The sequence below is a fragment of the Mesoplodon mirus genome (genome assembly GCF_964341445.2).
Source record: "Mesoplodon mirus genome assembly, chromosome: 8".
NCBI lineage: Eukaryota > Metazoa > Chordata > Mammalia > Artiodactyla > Ziphiidae > Mesoplodon > Mesoplodon mirus.
Window position 1 is genome coordinate 86997670 of NC_138984.1, and position 22490 is coordinate 87020159.

A 22490-nucleotide genomic window follows, 5' to 3' on the forward strand; every position below is an offset into this window, starting at 1 on the left:
GATAATTTACTGGCTATGGAATTCTTGGTTGATAGTCTTTTTCTTTCTATATTCATTTCTTTGAATATGTTAATCCTACTGCCTTTTGGCCTTCATGGTTTCTGATGAGAAACCAGCTGTTAATCTTTTTAGAATCCTTTGTGTGTGATGAGTCACTTCTCTTGCTGCTTTTAAGATTCTTTCTTCTTGGCTTTTGACAGTTTGATTGTAACCTGTCCAGGTATGGATCTCTTTGAGTTTATTATACTTGGAGTTTGAAGAGCTTCATCTTTTTCATCAAAATCAGGAAGTTTCAGTTATTATTTCTTCAAATATTCTTTTGTCCTTTTCTCTTTCTTCCTGGAATTCCCAATATGTGCATGTCAGTACACTTGATGGGAGTCTCACAGGTGTTTTTGATGCTTTGTTCTTTTTTTTTCCTGTTTCTCAGATGGGATGATTTCAGTTGACCTGTCATCACTATTGATGATTCTTTCTTACAAGTATTTAAGTCTGCTGTTGAGCCCTCCTAGTGAATTTTTTTGTTTTGGTTATTACACTTCTCAACTCCAGAATTTCTATTTAGTTCTCTTACATAATTTCTTTTTTTTTTATTGCTATTCTTTATTTGGTGAGGCATCATCCTCATACTTTACTTCTTTAGAAATGATTTCCTTTAGTTCTGTAAACATATTTAAAATAGCTGATTTGAAGTCTTTGTTTAGTAAATTTGAGTTTCCTCAGGTATAGTCTCTATTGATTCCTTTTTTACCCTTGTGTATAGAGCACACTTTCTTCCTTCTTTGTATATCTTATAATTTCTGTTGAAAATTAGACATTTAAAATAACATGGAGACCTTCAAGATGGCACGTGGAGCCCACCTTCCTCCCCACAAATACATCAGAAATACATCTACATGTGGAACAACTCCTACAGAACACCTACTGAACACTGGCAGAGGACCTCAGACTTTGCAAAAGGAAAGAAGCTCCCCACATACCTAGGTAGGGTAAAAGAAAAGAAAAAACAGTCAAAAGAATAGGGACAGGACCTGCACCTTGGGGAGGGAGCTGTGAAGGAGGAAAAGCTTCCACACACTAAGAAGCCCCTTCACTGGCGGAGACGGGGGGTGGCGGGCGGGGGGGAGCTTCAAAGCCATGGAAGAGAGCGCAGCAATAGGGGTGCAAGGGCAGAGCAGAGAGATTCCTGCACAGAGGATCGGTGTCAACAAGCACTCACCAGCCTGAGGGGCTTGTCTGCTCACCTGCTGGGGCGAGTTGGGGCTGGGAGCTGAGGCTCAGGCTTCGGAGGTGAGACCTCAGGGAGAGGACTGGGGTTGGCTGCGTGAACACAGCCTGAAGGGGGTTAGTGCACCACGGCTAGCCGGGAGGGAGTCCGGGAAAAAGTCTGGAACTGCCTAAGAGGCAAGAGACCATTGTTTCGGGGTGTGTGAGGAGAGGGGATTCAGAGCACGGCCTAAACGAGCTCCAGAGACGGGCACGAGCTGCGGCTACCAGCGCGGACACCAGACACGGGCATGAAATGCTAAGGCTGCTGCTGCAGCCACCAAGAAGCCTGTGTGCAAGCACAGGTCACTATCAATATCTCCCCTCCCAGGAGCCTGTGCAGCCCGCCACTGACAGGGTCACGTGATCCAGGGACAACTTCCCCAGGAGAACACACAGCACACCTCAGGCTGTTGCAGTGTTATGCCAGCCTCTGCTGCTGCAGGCTCACCCTGCATTTTGTACCCCTCTCTCCCCACCAGCCTGAGTGAGCCAGAGCCCCCTAATCAGGTGCTACTTTAACCCTGTCCTGTCTGAGCAAAGAACAGACACCCTCAGGTGACCTACATGCAGAGGCAGGGCCAAATCCAAAGCTGAACCCCAGGAGTTGTGCAAACAAAGAAGAGAAAGGGAACAGAATAAAGAAAAAGAATGAAAAGAATTGAGGACACTCTCAGAGACCTCTGGGACAACATTAAAGGCACCAATATTCATATTATGGGGGTTGCAGAAGAAGAAGAGAAAAAGAAACAGACCGAGAAAATATTTGAAGAGATTATAGTTGAAAACTTTCCTAATATGGGAAACAAAATAGTCAAGTCCAGGAAGTGCAGAGTCTCATATAGGATAAATCCAAGGAGAAACATGCCAAGACACATAGTAATCAAACTATCAAAAATTAAATACAAAGAAAATATATTAAAGCAGCAAGGGAAAAGCAACAAATAACATACAAGGGTATCCCTATAAGGTTAACAGCTGATCTTTCAGCAGAAACTCTGCAAGCCAGAAGGGAGTGGCAGGACATATTTAAAGTGATGAAAGGGAAAAACCTATAACCAAGATTATTCTACCCTGCAAGGATCTCATTGAGATTTGATGGAGAAATTAAAAGCTTTATAGACAAGCAAAAGCTAAGAGAATTCAGCACCACCAAACCAGCTTTACAACAAATGTTAAAGGAACTTCTCTAGGCAGGAAACACAAGAGAAAGAAAAGACCTACAAAAACAAACCCAAAACAATTAAGAAAACGGTAATAGGAATATACATATCAATAATTACCTTAAATGTAAATGGATTAAATGCTTCAACCAAAAGGCATAGACTGGCTGAATGGATACAAAAACAAGACCTGTATGTATGCTGTCCACAAGAGACCCACTTCATACCTAGGGACACATACAGACTGAAAGTGAGAGCATGGAAAAGATATTCCATGCAAATGGAAATCACAGGAAAGCTGGATTCGCAATTTTCATATCAGACAAAATAGATTTTAAAATAAAGACTATTACAAGAGACAAAGAAGGACACTACATAATGATCAGGGGATCAATCCAAGAAGAAGATATAACAACTGTAAACATGTACCCAACATAGGAGCACCTCAATACATAAGGCAAATGGTAATGGCCATAAAAGGGAAAATCGACAGTAACACTATCATAGTAGGGGACTTTAACACCCCACTTTCACCAATGGACAGGTCATCCAAAAGGAAAATAAATAACGAAACACAAGCTTTAAATGGTACATTAAACAAGGTGGACTTAACTGATATTTATACAACATTCCATCCAAAAACAACAGAATACACTTTCTACTCAAGTGCTCATGGAACATTCTCCAGGATAGTCCATATCTTGGGTCACAAATCAAGCCTTGGTAAATTTAAGAAAATTGAAATCATATCAAGTATCTTTTCCGACCACAACACTATGAGACTAGATATCAATTACAGGAAATAATCTGTAAAAAATACAAACACATGGAGTCTAAACAATACACTACTAAATAACCAAGATATTGCTGAGGAAATCAAAGAGGAAATCAGAAAATACCTAGAAACAAATGACAATGAAAACATGACAACCCAAAACCTATAGGATGCAGCAAAAGCAGTTCTAAGAGGGAAGTTTATAGCAATACAATCCTACCTTAAGAAACAAGAAACATCTCAAACAAAAAACCTAACCTTAACACCTAAAGCAATTAGAGAAAGAAGAACAAAAAACCCCCAAAGTTAGCAGAGGGAAAGAAATCATAAAGATCAGATCAGAAATAAATGATAAAGAAATGAAGCAGACAATAGCAAAGATCAATAAAAAAGCTGGTTCTTTGAGAAGATAAACAAAATTGAGAAACCATTAGCCAGACTCATCAAGAAAAAAAGGGAGGAGACTCAAATTAATAGAATTCAAAATGAAAAAGAAGTAACAACTGACACTGCAGAAATACCAAGGGTCATGAGAGATTACTACAAGCAACTATATGCCAATAAAATGGACAAACTGGAAGAAATGGACACATTCTTAGAAAAGCACAATCTTCTGAGACTGAACCAGGAAGAAACAGAAAATATAAAATCACAAGCACTGAAACTGAGACTGTGATTAAAAATCTTCCAACAAACAAAAGCCCAGGACCAGATGGCTTCACAGGCAAATTCTATCAAACATTTAGAGAAGAACTAACACCTATCCTTCTCAAACTCTTCCAAAATATAGCAGAGGGAGGAACACTCCCAAACTCATTCTACGAGACCACCATCACCCTGATAGCAAAACCAGACAAAGATGCCAAAAAGAAAGAAAACTACAAGCCAATATCACTGATGAACATGGATGCAAAAATCCTCAACAAAATACTAGCAAACAGAATCCAACAGCACATTAAAAGGATCATACACCATGAACAAGTGGGGTTTATCCCAGGAATGCAAGGATTCTTCAATATATGCAAATCAATCAATGTGATACAACATATTAACAAACTGAAAGATAAAAACCATGTGATCATCTCAATAGATGCAGAAAAAACTTTCGACAAAATTCAGCACCCATTTATGATAAAAACCCTCCAGAAAGTAGGCATAGAGGGAACTTACCTCAACATAATAAAGGTTATGTATGACAAACCCACAGCGAACATCGTTCTCAGTGGTGAAAAACATACCATTTCCTTGAAGATCAGGAACAAGACAAGGTTGTGCACTCTCACCACCGTTATTTTACATAGTTTTGGAAGTTTTAGCCACAGCAATAGAGAAGAAAAAAGAAATGAATGGAATCCAAATCGGAAAAGAAGAAGTAAAGCTGTCACTGTTTGCAGATGACATGATACTACACATAGAGAATCCTAAAGATGCTACCAGAAAACTACCAGAGCTAATCAATGAATTTGGTAAAGTAGCAGGATACAAAATTAGTGCACAGAAATCTCTGGCATTCCTATACACTAATGATGAAAAATCTGAAAGAGAAATTAAGGAAATACTCCCATTTACCACTGCAACATAAAGAATAAAATACCTAGGAATAAACCTACCTAATGAGACAAAAGACTTGTATGCAGAAAACTATAAGACACTGATGAAAAAAACTAAAGATGATACAAACAGATGGAGAGATATACCATATTCTTCGATTGGAATAATCCACATTGTGAAAATGACTATACTACCCAAAGCAATATACAGATTCAATGCAATCCCTATCAACTACCAATAGCATTTTTCACAGAACTAGAACAAAAAATTTCACAATTTGTATGGAAACACAAGTGACCCCGAATAGCCAAAGCAATCTTGAGAACGAAAAATGGAGCTGGAGGAATCAGGCTCCTGCACTTCAAACTATACTACAAAGCTACAGTAATCAAGACAGTATGGTACTGGCACAAAAACAAATACAGATCAATGGAACAGGATAGAAAGCCCAGAGATAAACCCACACACATATGGTCACCTTATCTTTGATAAAGGAGGCAAGAATATACAATGGAGAAAAGACAGCCTCTTCAATAAGTGCTGCTGGGAAAACTGGACAGCTACAAGTAAAAGAATGAAATTAGGACACTCCCTAACACCATACACAAAAATAAATTCAAAATGGATTAAAGACCTAAATGTAAGGCCAGACACTATAAAACTCTTAGAGGAAAACATAGGCAGAACACTCTATTGACATAAATCACAGCAAGATCCTTTTGGACCCCTTTTTATTTGGAAATAAAAACAAAAATAAAAAAAGGGACCTAATGAAACTTAAAATTGCTTTTGCACAGCAAAGGAAACCACGAACAAGATGAAAAGACAACCCTCAGAATGGGAGAAAATATTTACAAATGAAGCAACTGACAAAGGATTAATCTCCAAAATTTACAAGCAGCTCATGCAGCTCAATATCAAAAAAACAACCCAATCCAAAAATGGTCAGAAGACCCAAACAGACACTTCTCCAAAGAAGATATACAGATTGCCAACAAACACGTGAAAGGATGTGCAACATCACTAATCATTAGAGAAATGCAAATCAGAACTATAGTGAAGTATCACCTCATACCAGTCAGAATGGCCATCATCAAAAAATCTACAAACAATAAATGCTGGAGAGGGTGTGGAGAAAAGGGAACCCTCTTGCACTGTTGGTGGGAATGTAAATTGATACAGCCACTATGGAGAACAGTATGGAGGTTCCTTAAAAAACTAAAAATAGGGCCTCCCTGGTGGCGCAGTGGTTGAGAGTCCGCCTGCCGATGCAGGGGATACGGGTTCGTGCCCCGGTCTGGGAGGATCCCATATGCCGCGGAGCGGCTGGGCCCGTGAGCCATGGCCGCTGGGCCTGCGTGTCCGGAGCCTGTGCTCCGCAACGGGAGGGGCCACAACAGTGAGAGGCCCGCATACAGCAAAAAAAAAAAAAAAAAAGAAAAAAAAAAAAAAAAAAAAAAAAAACTAAAAATAGAACTACCATATGACCCAGCAACCCCACTCCTGGGCGTATACCCTGAGGAAACCATAATTCAAAAAGAGTCATGTACCACAGTGTTCATTGCAGCTCTATTTACAATAGCCAGGACGTGGAAGCAACCTAGGTGTCCATTGACAGAAGAATGGATAAAGAAGATGTGGCACATATATACAATGGAATATTAGCCATAAAAAGAAACGAAATTGAGTTATTTGTAGTGAGGTGGATAGACCTAGAGTCTGTCATATAGAGTGAAGTAAGTCAGAAAGAGAGAAACAAATACCATATGCTAACGCATATATATGGAATCTAAAAAAAAAAAAAAAAGGTCCTGAAGAACCTAGGGGCAGGACAGGAATAAAGACTCAGATGTAGAGAATGGACTTGAGGACACAGGGAGGGGGAAGGGTAAGCTGAGATGAAGTGAGAGAGTGGCATAGACATATATACACTACCAAATGTAAAATAGATAGCTAGTGGGAAGCAGCCATATAGCACAGGGAGATCAGCTCAGTGCTTTGTGTTCATATAGAGGGGTGGGATAGGGAGGGTGGGAGGGAGACACGAGAGGGAGGGGATATGGGGATATATGCATATGTATAGCTGATTCAGTTTGTTATACAGCAGAAACTAACACAGCAGTGTAAAGCAATTATACTCCAATAAAGATATTTTTTAAATAAAAGACCATAACCAAAAAAAATGAGTCATGTTGATAGTAGGAACCCCTGATGGGATGTGATGGGAAGAGCACTTTACCTCTGTGGTCTTCCTTCCCCAAACCCTTTACGCCAGTCAAGCCATGAGCAAAACATCAAACAGATCCCAGCTGAGAGACAGTCTATGAAATACTCTCCAGAACTCCTCAAAACTCTGAAAGGTTATCAGAAACAAGGAAAGTCTGAGAAACTATCATAGCCAAGAGAAGCCTAAGGAGACATTTACCTGACAATCAAACGTAATGGGGTGTCCTGTTATGGAAAAAAAGGCATAATGTGAACAAAATGTGGACTTTAGTTAATAATCACATATCACTATTGGTTCATTAATTGTTACACGTGTACTATATTAGTGTAAGATATTAATAAAGAAAATTGGGTGTGGTGTAAAAAAATATATATATTATGCAACAACTCTGAAGATCAGTTACTTTCCAGGTCCGTAAAGTTGTTGATGGTAGTTGTTTGTTTGGTGACTTTTCATTATAAAACTAATTCTATAATGTCTATATTCTTTGTTGTGTGTGCTTTCTGCTTAGTAGTCAACTAATCATTGGACTGAGGTTTCTTTAAATGCCTTCTCCCAGTCTTTTTCAAGAGACTCTGTGTGCGTATTGGGGCACACCTTCAATGTTTAGCCCGGCAGTTGACAACTCTGAATTAACCTTCAGGTTCTGCTTGTACAGAGCCTCAAGGTCAGTCAGAGGTGAAGGATTAGGACCCTCTTAGGTTCTTCCTGAACATAGCCCTGGGCATGAGCATGATCTTCTAGATTTCAGGATATCCTTGAGCTTTTCTAAGCCCCTATGGACATCTCATTCCTTAGCTTTTCCTACTAAGTTTTTTGGGTAGCCTATTATTTGCCTTAACTGTCGTAGACTGCCTCAGGCAGCTGTCAAATTAATTAGTTACCTCTAAGTGTTTTTGACAAGTGTTTCCGAGGATGGGGGGTACGTGCACGGAAGGCTTTTTTGCACTGGGGGGCACAGAATCAGGTCAGAGAAAGATAGTCTTCCCAGTGGCTGCCAGGCAACTCTGGTTGCAAGTTGTTGATGGGTGGGGGAATGGGACGTGGGAATAAGCCAAGTTAAAATACCACAAAGCTCATTATTGTTTTTCTTGAGTCAATACTCTCCAGATTGCTACAAGCCTTTGGTTAATTTCCAGAGTCCTGGCAATTTTTGCCTTTTTGCTTTGATGCTTTGATGGAGGACTTTTTGGAGGTCCTTTCTCCACTGTTTCTGCTGACGTCACTCCTGCTATTCCTTTTGAGAAGACTTATGCTTATTCCAATTCCTGTTCCTTTGTAAGTGACCAGCTATAAGTGACAGGTTTTGTTGTTTTCTTTGTTTAATTGGATTTTTTAAGATCTTCAGCTCTGTTCTGAAATTTCATAATGATGTGACTTGATGTGAGCCTTTTTGTACCCATTGAGCTGGGTCCTTTAGAATTTCCACTGTTTCTTTGAAATACTTTCTTCTTTACTGTTTCTCTTTCTGATAGTCATATTTCAAAGATGTTGGGCTTTGTGAAATGGCCCTCTGATTTTTATCTTTTCTTCTTGTTTTTTATATCTTGAACTTTTCATTCTACTTTGAGATTTCTTTGACTTTGAATTTCCAACTCCTCTATTGAATTCTTATTTCTATTATAAATTTCCCAGGAACTTTTTTCTTATTCCTTTTTTTTTTTTTGTAGTATTCTGTTCTGGTTTCATCTTTTTTTAAAATCACTCTGAGAATAGTGATATTAGTTGTTTTTTAAAAAATTAAAATGCTTCAGCTCTCTGTACTGTTTCCTCTGAATTCTTTTCTGTTTATCCCTCTTGGCTATTCATATAAAAGAATGAGGCACAAATAAATATATGGGAATATTCTCTGCTGAAAAAGTAATGTGAATGTGTCACTTTTTTCCAGTCCAGATGCTAATGTGTCCCTATTTTTTGGTTAGTTATGTGTTAGCTACTTGCTTATTAAGGTCTGTTTGATTCAAAATAAGTCCCATATGTCTTCCGCTTTGGGGCATCAGTTGTGCTGCAGCATGGTCTTTCTCGTACCTTTTCCTGTTTGTGTTTCCTGTGCTTTAGCATGCTGGTCTGCAGCTGCTTTCCATTACTTGTGGTCATCCATCACTGTATGGATCAAGGTTCACTGAGCTCTTCAGCACTCATCAGTGACTCATTCTGTGCTGGGGGACAGGCTTTGCTTAGGGACTCTGTCTGGTATAAAGAAAGGTTCATAATAACCCAGCAATTCCATTCCTGGGTATATGCCCCAAAAGCTTGAAAACAGGTATTTAAGCAAAAACTTATACATGAGTGTTCATAGAAACATTATTCACAGTAGCCAAAATCTAGAAACAACCCAGATGTTCATCGGCTGACGAATAGATCAACAGAAATGTGGTACATCCATACAATGGAATATTATTTGGCCATAAAGGGAATGAGGTATTGGCTCATGCTACAACATGGATGCTACAACATTGACAACAATATGCTAAGTGAAAGAAACTAATCACAAAACGCCACCCATTATGATTTAATGTATATGAAAAGTCCAGAATAGACAAATATATAGGGACAAGAGATACATTAGTGGTTGCTTAGGAGTGTAATCAGTAAAGAGCCTGTGGTTTCATGAAAATACTCTAAAATTGACTGTGGTGGTGGTTGTACATACCTGTGAACGGAGGCATACCTTGTCTTATGATGCTTCACTCTATTGTACTTTGCAGCATTATTGTAAAAAACTGAAGGTTTGTGGCAACCCTGCGTTGAGCAAGTCTGTTGGCATCATTTTACGAACAGCGTTTGCTCACTTCATTTCTCTGTGTCACATTTTGGTAATTCTTGAAATATTTCAAACTTTTTCATTATTGTGTTTATTATAGCGATCAGTGATCTTTGCTATTCTAATTGTTTTTTGTTTTATATTTTTAAATTAATGTTTATGTACATTTTTTTAGACATAATGCTGTTGCACACTTAATAGACTACAGGATAAGTGTAAACATAATTTTATAGGCACTAGGAAACCAGAAAACTCAAGTGACTCGTTTTATTGTGATATTTGCTTTATTGTGGTATCTGGACCTGAACTCACAATATCTCACAGGTATGCCTGTATGTTAAAAACCATTGAGTTGTATACTTTAAATGGGTGAATAGTATGGTATGTGAATTATATTTCCATAAAGCTGTTTAAAAAAAGAAAGGTTTATAAGGGTTTTGAACAGACTGTTCCAGAAGCTTCTGTACAAGTCCTTAGCTATATCAGGCTCTCCTCACATCCAGGTCACATGAGTGCATCTGCTCTTGTTAGCACTTTCCATGTTAAATGCTTGCTTTAATTTTCTTCAGTAGAGCTTTCATCCCCATCACTTACTCTAGACTTTTCAGGATCAAGGCCTGGATTTTTTTTTCCCCAATTCTTTTAGCTTGTTGAAATTATTGACATTTTTTTTTACTTTTTATCCCTCTGCTAAAAATCCTGTGAAAGAATTGTTTTTTTCTGACTTACAAGTCTAGCTACTGTTTCAGATTTGGTGTTTGGTCTATATCGAGTAAATAACATAAGTGTTATAGCCACATGTCTTATAAATTAAAACTTAACTGTCTTGATTCATTCACTGTTGGCAATTTTACAAACCGGACCTTAAAAAGCTGTTGAATAAGAAACTTCAGGAGCTATGGGTGAATTCAGGATTAGTAAATTTCCTGCCTTCAGACCTGTCATCAAGTTAGTAGTGGTTCATTTCCCGTGGACCTGAAAATCCACATATATTAGCCCAGGGAGCCTAGTGTTATGGGAAACAGGACGTTAGGGATGGCAGGTCTCAGATGACATTGAGAGGTGGTGATTTCATGCGCTGAGGAGAAAATTTTCAAAGTAATTGGCAAACTTCTCTTCCTCTGCCTTCCTGTTGACATTACTCCACACTGCCCTTCTCTTTCACAATCTCTTTCCTTTTCCTTGGTGTAGGCTTATGTTTCTATGATTCTTGATTTTTTCTTCAAATAATCTTTAGAGTTTTTCAGTTTTCACATCTCTTTCTCAATATATTTGTCATCAGAGTGCCATTCTTCTTGTCTTAAATACATGCAGACCAAACGTGTCTGTCTGTCTCTCCGTTATTCCCTCTGTCCCTTTTTCCCAAAGAACTCAGTTTCTGTTATAATACCTGTTACAATTCTCTTGGAGACTCTTTTGACCACTTCAAAAATGTACTGGTTCCAGTTTATTGCATTTTTGGCTGCAAAGCAAAAGCAGTTACCTCTATCAATTTTTAACTATATTTCCATGGCTTAGATTACCCCTTCACCTCTAATGAGATGACACTTCTCAGAGTCACCCCTGGCCTTTCTTTTCCACTCTCTGCTTGTATCATACTAACCTATGGCTAGAAATCACGTCTTGTTCATACCTGCTGGATTGCTGTAGTGTTTCTGACCAAAAGGTTAAGGAAAATCAGGAAATATTTATTGAAGTGTACCTTTTTATCTTGGTATCTAATGTGTTGTTTACTTCATATTTATAGAACCACACTTGACTCATATTACCAGTAAATGTGCAGCAGAGCGTTAAATTAGAGGATGAATAATTAACAAATTGATGGATCTCAGAAAATACCCAGAGCCCTTCATTCATCTTACTAAAATGAATCTCTTCACAGGGCTTGAATTCACAGCCAAGAACAATTTCAAGCATAATGCTACATATACAAGTTCTTAATAAAGTTCTTGTATATTTTTATACTGTAGTTATCTAATTATAGACATCAGAAGCCAGTCTTCAAATAATATTTCAAAGCAGATTTGTATTTTAAAAATTAAAATAGCTATGAATTTCCATTGTGAGAGTAATAGATGTGCACATAAATATTTTTAGAGACTATATAAAAACTCAGCTATAAGCCATTCAAATTGGCTTTTTAATACATATCATTCCATACAGTTTTTATCTGTATATCTATATACATTTGTTAAAAGCAGGTTTGTATCTCACAACCATGTTAATATTATAGATAGAATCAATTTAGATTTTGTGACAAGGGAAAATGGCTGAAGTAGATTAGAAGATAAGCTGTACGATAGCTAGGAAAACAAGTCCATGTTAACTGAAGGAAAACAATGAAGACAATCTAAATAAATTACTAAATTCAATCTACCATATGATTTGAGTTGGAAAATGACACAAGAACAATGTAAAGAACTATGTCCTTTATAACTCACCAGAAAGTTGTCTGGGAGACTATGCTGTGAAATTACTTGTAGATGAGACTCTAAAACACAATGAAATGGTTCTGTTTTTTTCCTCCCTGAAAATGGAAATTATACTTTTTTTTTCCGTATTAGAGGTAATTGTGGAAAAAAATTAAGAAACTAAAACCCCAAAAGAAGAAAGTCACTCAAAATTCCATTGACAATAGAATTATATTTCGTTAGACTTCTTTATAATTTTTGCAGAATTAGAATGTCATAAATGCTTCTCCATTTTTTTTTGTACTTAGCAATATTTTATGAGCCTCTCATGCCAGTACATACGGTTCTACCTAATATTTAGTGGCGAAATAGTATTCTGTTTTAGAATGTGTGTTAGTTTACTTAAATAGCCCCCTATTTAGGTGGTAATCCAGTTTTAGCTGTTCTACACAGTGCTGTGATGGATATTCTCATACATACTTAGCATGCTTTTTGGATTATTTTCTCAGGATAAACATTGTTGTGTCAAAGGGTACATGCATGTTTCATCTGGTTGCCAAACTGCCTGACAGAAAGGAATTACAAATTTATTGTTACATCCAGGATAAGCTAAGCCTATGCCCCATTGTGTGCTGTACTGCATCATTAGTGTGACTGCATAATTACACAAAGCCACAGCATTGAAATTTGTATTACAGTGGAGTTCCTTATGTCTTAGAATTCTACATATTAAAGGGGTTAAGTCCAGCAGTGAGGGAAGTGTTTACATTCGCAACTTGGATTGCATGGTATTCATTTTGGAAAGCAGAGCTTTTCAACCAGCAGTTAAATGGTGACACAGCATGTGTTGGTATTTTGCTGTTTCTGGGACTTGGTGACAGGCCATGATCCTTTATTACCTTAGATGAGTGACCGAGGAGGTGGTGTTCCTCTGAGGAAAATTGACCGACTCTTCAACTACATGTATTCAACTGCACCCCGGCCTCGTGTTGAGACGTCCCGAGCAGTGCCCTTGGTATGTGATCAAGAAATTGTGAAGCAGGTTTTTGTGACTTGTCATAAAATAATTTACCACATAAATCAGTTAAGCCATTGTGTAGGTTTCACCACAAGGACGAAAGGAAGCTATTAGGGGGGAAAAAACCCACTTTCCTCTGAATTTATGGTTTTTAAAATGCTTTTTTTTTTAAATGGTAAGAGCATAGGACAAGGAGTATGGTTTTAGAGTTCTTGTTGCCAAGGTTAATAGTGGTGTGTCAGTAGTTTCCATGTGGTAAACCACATTTTGATATACTATCTCTAATGTGAAGCCTAAATTACCAGCTTTACTAGTACTTGGTTTAATCTTCAGTGTTTGTTTGTTTTTTCCCCTCAAGTACTTGTAATTAGAAAGAGTACATGTTTTGAGACTGAGAAGTATGACTAGAGCTCTGATCAGTTTAACTGCCAACCTGAAAATGGCTCAAATGATAATTGCGTTGATGGGTTTTTTAATTGATCATAGTCACCTATTTTCAGGTTTTAATAAGGTTAGCTTTTGAATGGACTCATTCATGGTCCTGCAACACCCAGAAAAGCACTTCGCCAGATCTCTTACCTGTAATTCTGGAAAAACTCTTGTTCTTCTAGGCTTTGAAGGTTCTCTGGCATATACACTGGAGTTATGCTGTAACATGATTAAAAACAGTATAAGATGGGTCTATTTTAGACTCTTTCCTAGGAAGTTACTAAAAGGACTTCATTCTAATAGCACAGCACATTCTAGTTACACAGCACAGATTCTGTAGCTACAACTGTAATACACTTCACGTCTTACCAAACTTTTAAAATGATTGCTCTAGGAATGTGCTTTTCAAGTTGAGATATGGGTAGGCATCCATGTGCTGTGGGACAGAAAAGGTCAGATAAACACTAGTATCTTCTTAGATTCTGATTTTACTCTAAGAAGTGGAGAAAAGGGATATGCTGCTTTTGTAGTGAACAAACATTGTAGAATTTTTGTGGAGAGCAGCATAGTGTACTAGTCCAGACTATGAATCTAAACTGTCTGGTCCATTCTCAGCTGTACTACATCCTAGCTGTGTAGCCTTAGGAATATTTTTGACCTTTCAATACCATAGTTTCCCCAGCTTTAAATTTCGAATTATGGACTTCCCTGGAGGTCCAATAGTTAAGACTCCATGCTTCCACCGCAGGGGGTATGGGTTCGATCCCTGGTTGGGGAACTAAAATCCCACATGCAGCGTGGTGTGGCAAAAAAAAAAAAAAAAAAAAAAAAAATCGGAATTATTATAAAGATTGAGTTAATATATCTAAAATGCTTTTTATAGTACCTGGCACATAGTAAATGCCATGTAAGTGTTTGTTTAGGATGCAAAATTTATTTGAGTTTTTAAGAAAACAGGAGGCTTGATGTGGCACAGGCTTCCCATACATCTACACAGCCTTACCGAGGGCAAGCCTATTGTTAAGCTTTTACAGAGCCTCATTCCTGATGTCATGACCCCTTTGTAAGTGGACCCAGTAGGCAAGCACTGGTGCAGCTGGGGAAAGGCTGCTTGACCTCCACAGGAGTGGTCATCAGGTCATACCTGATTACTGAGAGCTTCCTCCATGTGGATGCCTTCTGGTGGGCATCTACATGGATGGAATGTCTTCACACTGTAAGCCTCTTCAGAGAGGACTGTCCACACTTCCCTCTTCCAGACCTTCTCTGTTAATCCAGTTTTGTTCTTTCCAAGTCTGACCAGCCAGCCCGTTTGCCACTGCCCATGGTCCATGTAGGTGTTCCACTTTGAATTCCACCCACTGGTAGGATTTGCTTTCACTCCTGTCCTTCAGGCCCGGCCCTGAGAGGGGCTGTAGTGAAAGGGCAGTCCCCTTTTGGCTGGTGTGGGACACTGTAGATCCAGCAGTGGACCAGGCCCATGCTGTTTTACTTTTATGTTAACTACTTACAGGGGAAGCCTGATGGGTCCACAGGTGTGGTAGGTTCAGGGAGAGGCAGTGATAAAGTAGATGAGGTACCATGGGATCCTGAGCCACCTGCTCATGCAGTTTTCTTGGGGCCATTTCTAGAGCCACTTAATGTATCAGTCAGGGTCCCACCTGGAAAGAGATAGCTCAAATTATAATTCAAGGAAGGCTTATCTACGAAGAGACAAATTATAGAAATAGGGGTGGGATAGCACAGGAATCCTGGCTAGCAGCAGCAGAGCTGTCACCACCCTGACTCAAGGGGAGAAGGAGAAGATAGCAGAACCCAGAAGGGAAAGTTGCAGAGCAGCTGCTTGCTCTCCAGGGACCTAGCCTGCCCAGGGGAAGCAACCTCAGTGAGAAAGAAGCAGGGGATGAATACCCTGACTTGACTCCCTTGGAACTCCTACTGGGTTCCCCATTGGCTAGACCCACTGGAACCAGAGAGCACAGAAATCCACTGACATCTGTTCAGGTCAGCCTCCCAGGGCAAGGAGAAATGTGGAGAATGGATAGTTGATTTGGAGGGGTAAACAGAAACTCTGGTTTAAAAAAATCAAGTAATACATGATAGAGGTAGATAAGGCCAGAGCCTGGATTTGTTAATAGCACTGATTCCTGAATCCACATACACTCTTTACTGAAGTACTATATGGAACGTCATTGAACATCTGAGTTGGTGATAAAACCCTTTTCTACATTTATCCAAATGTTCTTCTTTGTATTAAAGAATTGGTAGGATTTATCCAGGTAAAGAAGGCCATTCCAGATACTGGGAACAGAATGAACAGACACAGATGTGAAAAATAACATGATCTGTTTGAGGGACTTAAGAGCAGGAGATTTACTTCAGCTGGACTGGAGAGTGGGTGGATAGACCTGATCTTACAGTCTTGAAAGCTCTTTAGAAGCTTGGATTTTTAGGCAGTGGGTCGGGATGATGGAGGTGGGGTGGGTTTTGGTGCTTCGAAGATTTTTAAGCAGGGGAAGTGACCTGTCAGTGAGAATTAAAAGAGAACTATTAGGGAATCTCTTCAGGTTCAGAACATGGGCTGCAGTTCATGGTGTGAGGCCATGACATAGATCTGTTAGGCTGCCACCAGGCTCTTTCTACTCTTGCTCCTGAGAGAGGCCATGTTTTATATAGTATCACCAAAAGCAGTATTGGGATGCTCTGGAGCAGGGCAATAAAGAAGAGAAGAAATGTGCTTCTTCTAGACCCCCATAGGTCGTTTTATACAAATAAGAATAATGAGAAATTTTAAATGACCAGAGGGAAGCCATCTAATGCAGTACTCAACTGGGCTGCAGCTTGATCATTTTTAATACTTAAGTATTAACTGATCTTTTAGATGCGGGCTCTGATAGCCCTGGGATACTCCAATAACGTTTATTTTAATTAGAGAAGTATTTCAGTATGTGGCTTTCCGAATAGAATTTCATTTTTCTCATCAAACAGGCTGGTTTTGGTTACGGATTGCCCATATCACGCCTTTATGCACAGTACTTCCAAGGAGACCTAAAGCTGTATTCCCTAGAGGGCTATGGGACAGATGCGGTTATCTACATTAAGGTAATGACCATAGTCTTCTGGACTTAATGATACTTCTTTGATTATAAGATGCCAGCATTTAACTGTAATGAAATTTTCTTCTACCTCGTGCTATTAAAATATAAAAGTTTTTATAACAAGGATCTCATCTGTTTTGACAAATGATCTCTTTGACTATAGGTAAGAAATGCTCATCTATAATGATTAGGACTTTGTTAATAGAAAAAAAACTGGGTTAAAGTGGGGAGTCAAAAACTTATGTTAAAATTAAATTTGTAAGATAAGACACATGAATTGACATTGATTCACCAGCCTTTTGCTGTACTTGCTGAGGCCTTTCATTTGCATATGGGTCTGCAGATTGAAGTTTCAATTGTCTTTCTTGCAGAAGCTATACTTACAATACATTGTTTTGGTTTCTTTAATCAAAGAAACAGGGCTTCCCTGGTGGCGCAGTGGTTGAGAGTCCGCCTGCCGATGCAGGGGACACAGGTTCGTGCCCCGGTCTGGGAAGATCCCACATGCTGTGGAGTGGCTGGGCCCGTGAGCCATGGCCGCTGAGCCTGCGCATCCGGAGCCTGTGCTCCGCAACGGGAGAGGCCACAGCAGTGAGAGGCCCGTGTACCGCAAAAAAAAAAAAAGAAACAGCCAAGTGCATAATCCTTGTTGATTATCATGCAGTTCCTTACAGTTGTCTTCTGATTTGACAGCAATTTTTATGTGGCTTTCCTTCATGAGTCTTTATGAAACATTCATCTTAGTTTTCAAAGAACCCCCCCCGCCCATTTTTTGTGCTTTGTTAAAAGCAATACTTAGATTAAATTACAATGACAGATTTAAGTATATTAACAGATTTAGGAACAATTACAGGTGACTCTTCGTAAGCATATAGCTCACCTGGTGGAAACACACTTGCCTGGGTTGTTCCATGTGTTTATCTGACAAATCAGTATAAATTACAGGGATAGAAAGCGCTGGATTAGTTCAGCAGTGGGCTGTTGGTACCTAATTTTTTAGCGACGCTAGTTTCTTGTTCTGGCCACTAGATGGCACCTATTTTATAGGAAATGCTAAAGACCAGAAAAAGTAAAAAAAGTAAAAGAAAAAGTAAAATTTGTCTGAAAAGGTTAAGTTCTTTCAAGATAATTCCCTTTTTTTGAACCATCTCAATTGTGAGGAACTTAAAAACATTGCCTTCATGATGCCCTTTTTATCATCAAATGTAACATTTTTGTTTGAGTCTATAGATCAAGGAGTTCCAGCATAAAGAGAATATGATGTATAGGTGAAAGGTTTCTAGCTCCATTTTGGAAAAAAATAGAATACATGAAGTCTTATAGAATAATTAAGGTCCTTCCTTACTATTATTGGAATGAAACTTCCAGTTCAATATTTTCTACATCTTGGGGAATACCTGTGGCTTAAGGTTGAAACCCTACCAAAATTCCTAATTTGAAGATAATGAGGAACACAGTTTATCTCAATGATACACAGGAAGCTGAAATAGAACGGTGAATTAATTGTGATAATATGTTAGAAACATGAAATTACAATCAGCCCTCTGTATACCTGGGTTCCATATCCATAGATCCAAACACGAATCAAAAATATTTGAAGAAAAAAGAAATTCCAGAAAGTTGCAAAAAGCAGAACTTGAATTTGCTGCACATCAGCAACTATTTACATAATATCTACATTGTATTTGTATAGCATTTACCTTGTATTAGCTATTATAATTAATCTACAGATGATTTAAAGTATACAGGAGGATATGTAAAGATGATACGCAGATACTACAGTATTTTATATAAGCGACTTGAGCATGGGCAGACTTTGGTATGCATGCGGGGGTGGGGTGGTGATACAGAGGGTTAACTCTGCATGATGCAGAAATCGTGTATGCTGTAACTAACATTGGTGACTTTAATGTAGGAGAAGACACAGGATCAAACCCAGATTTCATTAAATGATTGTACGATTACATGTTAAGGTACATATGTGAATTTTTATGCTTTTACACTTAACTGACTTCTTCAGTTAACCAACTTCTGTTCGTCATGTTTTATAAGAATGTCTATCACACGTGTGTAAAACTTCAATCCAGCAGCTCCCAGGCTGTCTGGAGAATTACCGCAAGCAATAAACTCAACATGCACATCAAGCAGTTGCCATAGGCTTAGTAAATAACCCATTTCAAATATGTGCTCTATTTTAAAATGTATGTAGATGGTCTTATGTTTGATAAAATACAAATCCAATAAAGTATTGTTTAATTTGTAGTAACCTTTTTGCCATTGTAGATTTTCTCAAATAATGCATTCTAAAAAAATGTCTGATTTAGGTCCTGCTTTGACTTTCAGGCTCTGTCAACAGAATCAATAGAAAGACTCCCGGTGTATAACAAAGCTGCCTGGAAGCATTACAACACCAACCATGAGGCTGACGACTGGTGTGTTCCCAGCAGAGAACCAAAAGACATGACGACATTCCGCAGTGCCTAGACACACTTGGGACCCCTGGAAAATCCAGATGTGTTTTTTTTATTAAATTTGGAAGGGATGGTGTTCAGAACTACATTATACCAAATACTTCATGTGTCGTTTTCACAGTTAACTATTTGGGTAGATAGAATAAGTGGTAAGTTAAATTCCATTTATGCCTGTTAAATCTCCTAAAGGATGAAATTGTACCTATTTTGCACTTAAATTTTCACAGTTAATTGAACATTTTTAAACAACTGTAGTTCTGGTCAACTTTCTCTTTACGGTAGACTTCAGAAGCGTAGAAGTCTTTGGGTTTCTACAGGAAGCTGTGTTGTTTTTTAAGAAATACTTTTATGTCTGCTAGAAACATTTCCTTAATATCGATTAGCCAGTTAGCCATCTTTCTGTTTTAGAGGAGTTCTACCAGCCTTTATTTAGTAATGACAGATGTAATAAGATGATCTACAGATTTACATGACTGACTACAATTAAAGTAGTAAACAGTTGCCCTGTTAAGTGTAGAACCAGCCACCTTTCAGCACCTACATGCATTGTCTTCACTCTGAAGTTAATGTATCATGTTTTAATTTTATTGCAAAGGATTGTCATGATTGATTTCCTATGGAACTAAGCCAAGATCATGGGCAATCTACTTTGAATATGCTTATGATTAATGCAATGGGAAATTTTTATACTAAAACCTAACAGCTGCTAAAATTCTAAATTGAATTTAAGAAATTGAGGGCAGAACAGTGAGTCCCCAAAACTGTACTAATGATTGTTGAGATGACCTGGGGGAGCTTTTGAGAAAGGTTTTCTGAGTCCTACTCCAGACATACAGAATCAGATGCTGCGGCTGGAGCCCAGGAATCTCAATTTTTATAACACTTCCTAGATGAGTCTGATGCCTCACCTAGTTAGGAAGCCACGCTTTTAAAGTGAGTAATGATGATACCACATTTGCTAACATAACAGATCTTTAGATTTTGGTTTTCACCTATTGAAAGGTCAGACTTCTAGACTCTAGGAACAAACTGGTGCAATTAGAAGCATAATTGGAAGCAAGAGACAAGTTGGCTACAGAAGAGTCAGGAAACCAAAGGATTAGAACCGTAAATGCACAGGTATTGACAAAAAACATGTTATGAAAAATATCTATACTTTATCAGGAAAAAGTCACCTTGGGCTTATCACATTCAAATGTTTGCATTTGAATGTTAATTTGTAGTATACAAATTTTTGGTATATTCAGTATATTATGATAACTCTGTTGGGCTTTAAGACAGAGATACCAAACAGGTGGTATCATCTTCGTTTTTGAGACTCAAAGTATAGCCCAAAGCTGCCCCGAATTGGAGTGAGGGCTCAAGCTGTATCTGCTGATCACTGTCAGTCACCTGGTCTAAGAGATCATGAAAGTCAGGAGACTAAGTTGTTAGTCTTACCTCATCTTTTAAGGTGACAGGGAAGTACACTGAAAATAAATTTTAAAGTAAGATTTTAAATGTTTAAAGAACAGCTTTACTACTTAAATGGGGAACTTTATCTGGTAAAATACATTGAGTTGAAACACCTCATTCTCAAAAGGATTATGTAAGCTTAACAGTGCTATACAAATTTGTAAATTGGAAGGGATGTTAAAGGGCCGTTAGCCCAGGACTCTCACATAAGAGATGAGGATCCTGAAACTCGGGGTGTGTGGGGTTTGCCCAGGGCTGATTAGCTGATGGGACCAAATGTTGGAAAAAGATCTTTTACCTATTACTCTTTAATTATGGATTTTATGATAAACAATAGGATATGCTAGTGGATGATTTCTATTAGTTCAATGTGTCACGGTTTTTTTAGCTTAAAATTACACTTGTAATGATGAAATAGTTTCAAATCCTTTGAATCAAAGTATTTCTTTCCTAAATGAGACATTTGTACAACTGACATAAATTTGATATTTTTACTTATGATCCACTCCCACACACACACACAAAATTAAAGTTTCTCTTTATTTAAGAGCTAAGAAATTGTGTTTTCAAAGGAAGAGTGAAGTCTTTTCCTTTAGCTTCTTTTTAAGGTATAATGGCTTTTTCACTTCGTTACTGTGGTAAGGGACACAAAGTTACATACAGAAATATTTGGGGGAATGCTTTCTCCTAGTTGGTTTTAAATTATTGTGCTACCTGAAAAGTTTTTAGATTCTTACACTATTTTTCCTCACCAGCATTTAGTATGATGCCATGTAGATTTTAAAAATATACTAAAAGATAAGAAATGGATACTAAGTGATTTTTGTAACCTGGGCATTTAAAGAATATGCCAACATTTTTTTTTTTTTTTTAGGAAGAATCACAAAAAGTATTCTGCCCTGTACTTAAAATACTAGCTGGCTTTAGATGTCTTCATACTTAATGGTAATCACTTTCTTGCACTGTGAAGTTTTTACATGAAGATGTTGAAGTGGCAGTCTACCCTATTATTTTAAAAAATGTTTTGTGTATGGCAATAAACTGAAAACATGGATCAACTCTTACTCAGAAAATAAATTGACCCAATTTAGGTTTTTTTAAATATAAATGTTTTTTAAAATAAAGGTCTCTTTCATCATCAAGGGTCAGCTTTCTGTAAACATTCAAAAAGTCGAGGCTGGGCTTCCCTGGTGGCGCAGTGGTTGAGAGTCCGCCTGCCGATGCAGGGGACACGGGTTCATGCCCCGGTCCGGGAAGATCCCACATGCCGCGGAGCGGCTGGGCCCGTGAGCCATGGCCGCTGAGCCTGCGCATCCGGAGCCTGTGCTTCACAACGGGAGAGGCCACAACAGTGAGAGGCCTGCATACCGCCAAAAAAAAAAGTCGAAGCTACGTGGCTCATAGTGCACCTCACCATGCTTGGTAGAGGAAGTGTTTAGATTTCCGTGTGTATTCTAATTGCCAAAGCAGGCAGTAGTTTGTATGGTTTGAGTTATGCTAGATTTTCATTATCCAAACATCCACAGATGACTGACTTACTGCATAAATGAACATCTTCTCTTATGTGATTTTCAAGAGGTTATGTTAGTATACTCTTTGAATAACTTTTCACAATATAAGTAATATAGGAAAAGCCTTAATTTAACCAGCATTACTGTGTGCTTGTACCAGCCGAAAGTCAAAATTAAACTCCTCTAGTCAAAGATAGGTTCCTGTCCTGTTCCTGATCAATGGGATATGACCATCAATCTTCCCTTCATTATTAAAGCCAACAAGTTCCATAGAAGGACTGCATAGCTAAAGAACCAGGGAAACAGACTACTAGTGTTAGGGTCCCTTTGTGGCCTTGTGAACAGCCAATC

The 22490-nt window shown here is 38.4% G+C and overlaps 1 protein-coding gene across 1 annotated transcript in view; it reads left to right on the forward strand.

The window, feature by feature from the left end:
* PDK1 (pyruvate dehydrogenase kinase 1) overlaps nt 1-21175 on the forward strand; it is a 37787-nt gene extending 16612 nt beyond the window's left edge. The window contains exons 9-11 of the mRNA XM_082629820.1: nt 13062-13172; nt 16593-16706; nt 19046-21175. Of these exons, the coding sequence (XP_082485946.1) occupies nt 13062-13172; nt 16593-16706; nt 19046-19186 (366 nt within the window). The 3' untranslated portion in view covers nt 19187-21175. The remainder of the gene's footprint in view (nt 1-13061; nt 13173-16592; nt 16707-19045) is intronic.
* Nucleotides 21176-22490: the final 1315 nt, after the last annotated feature.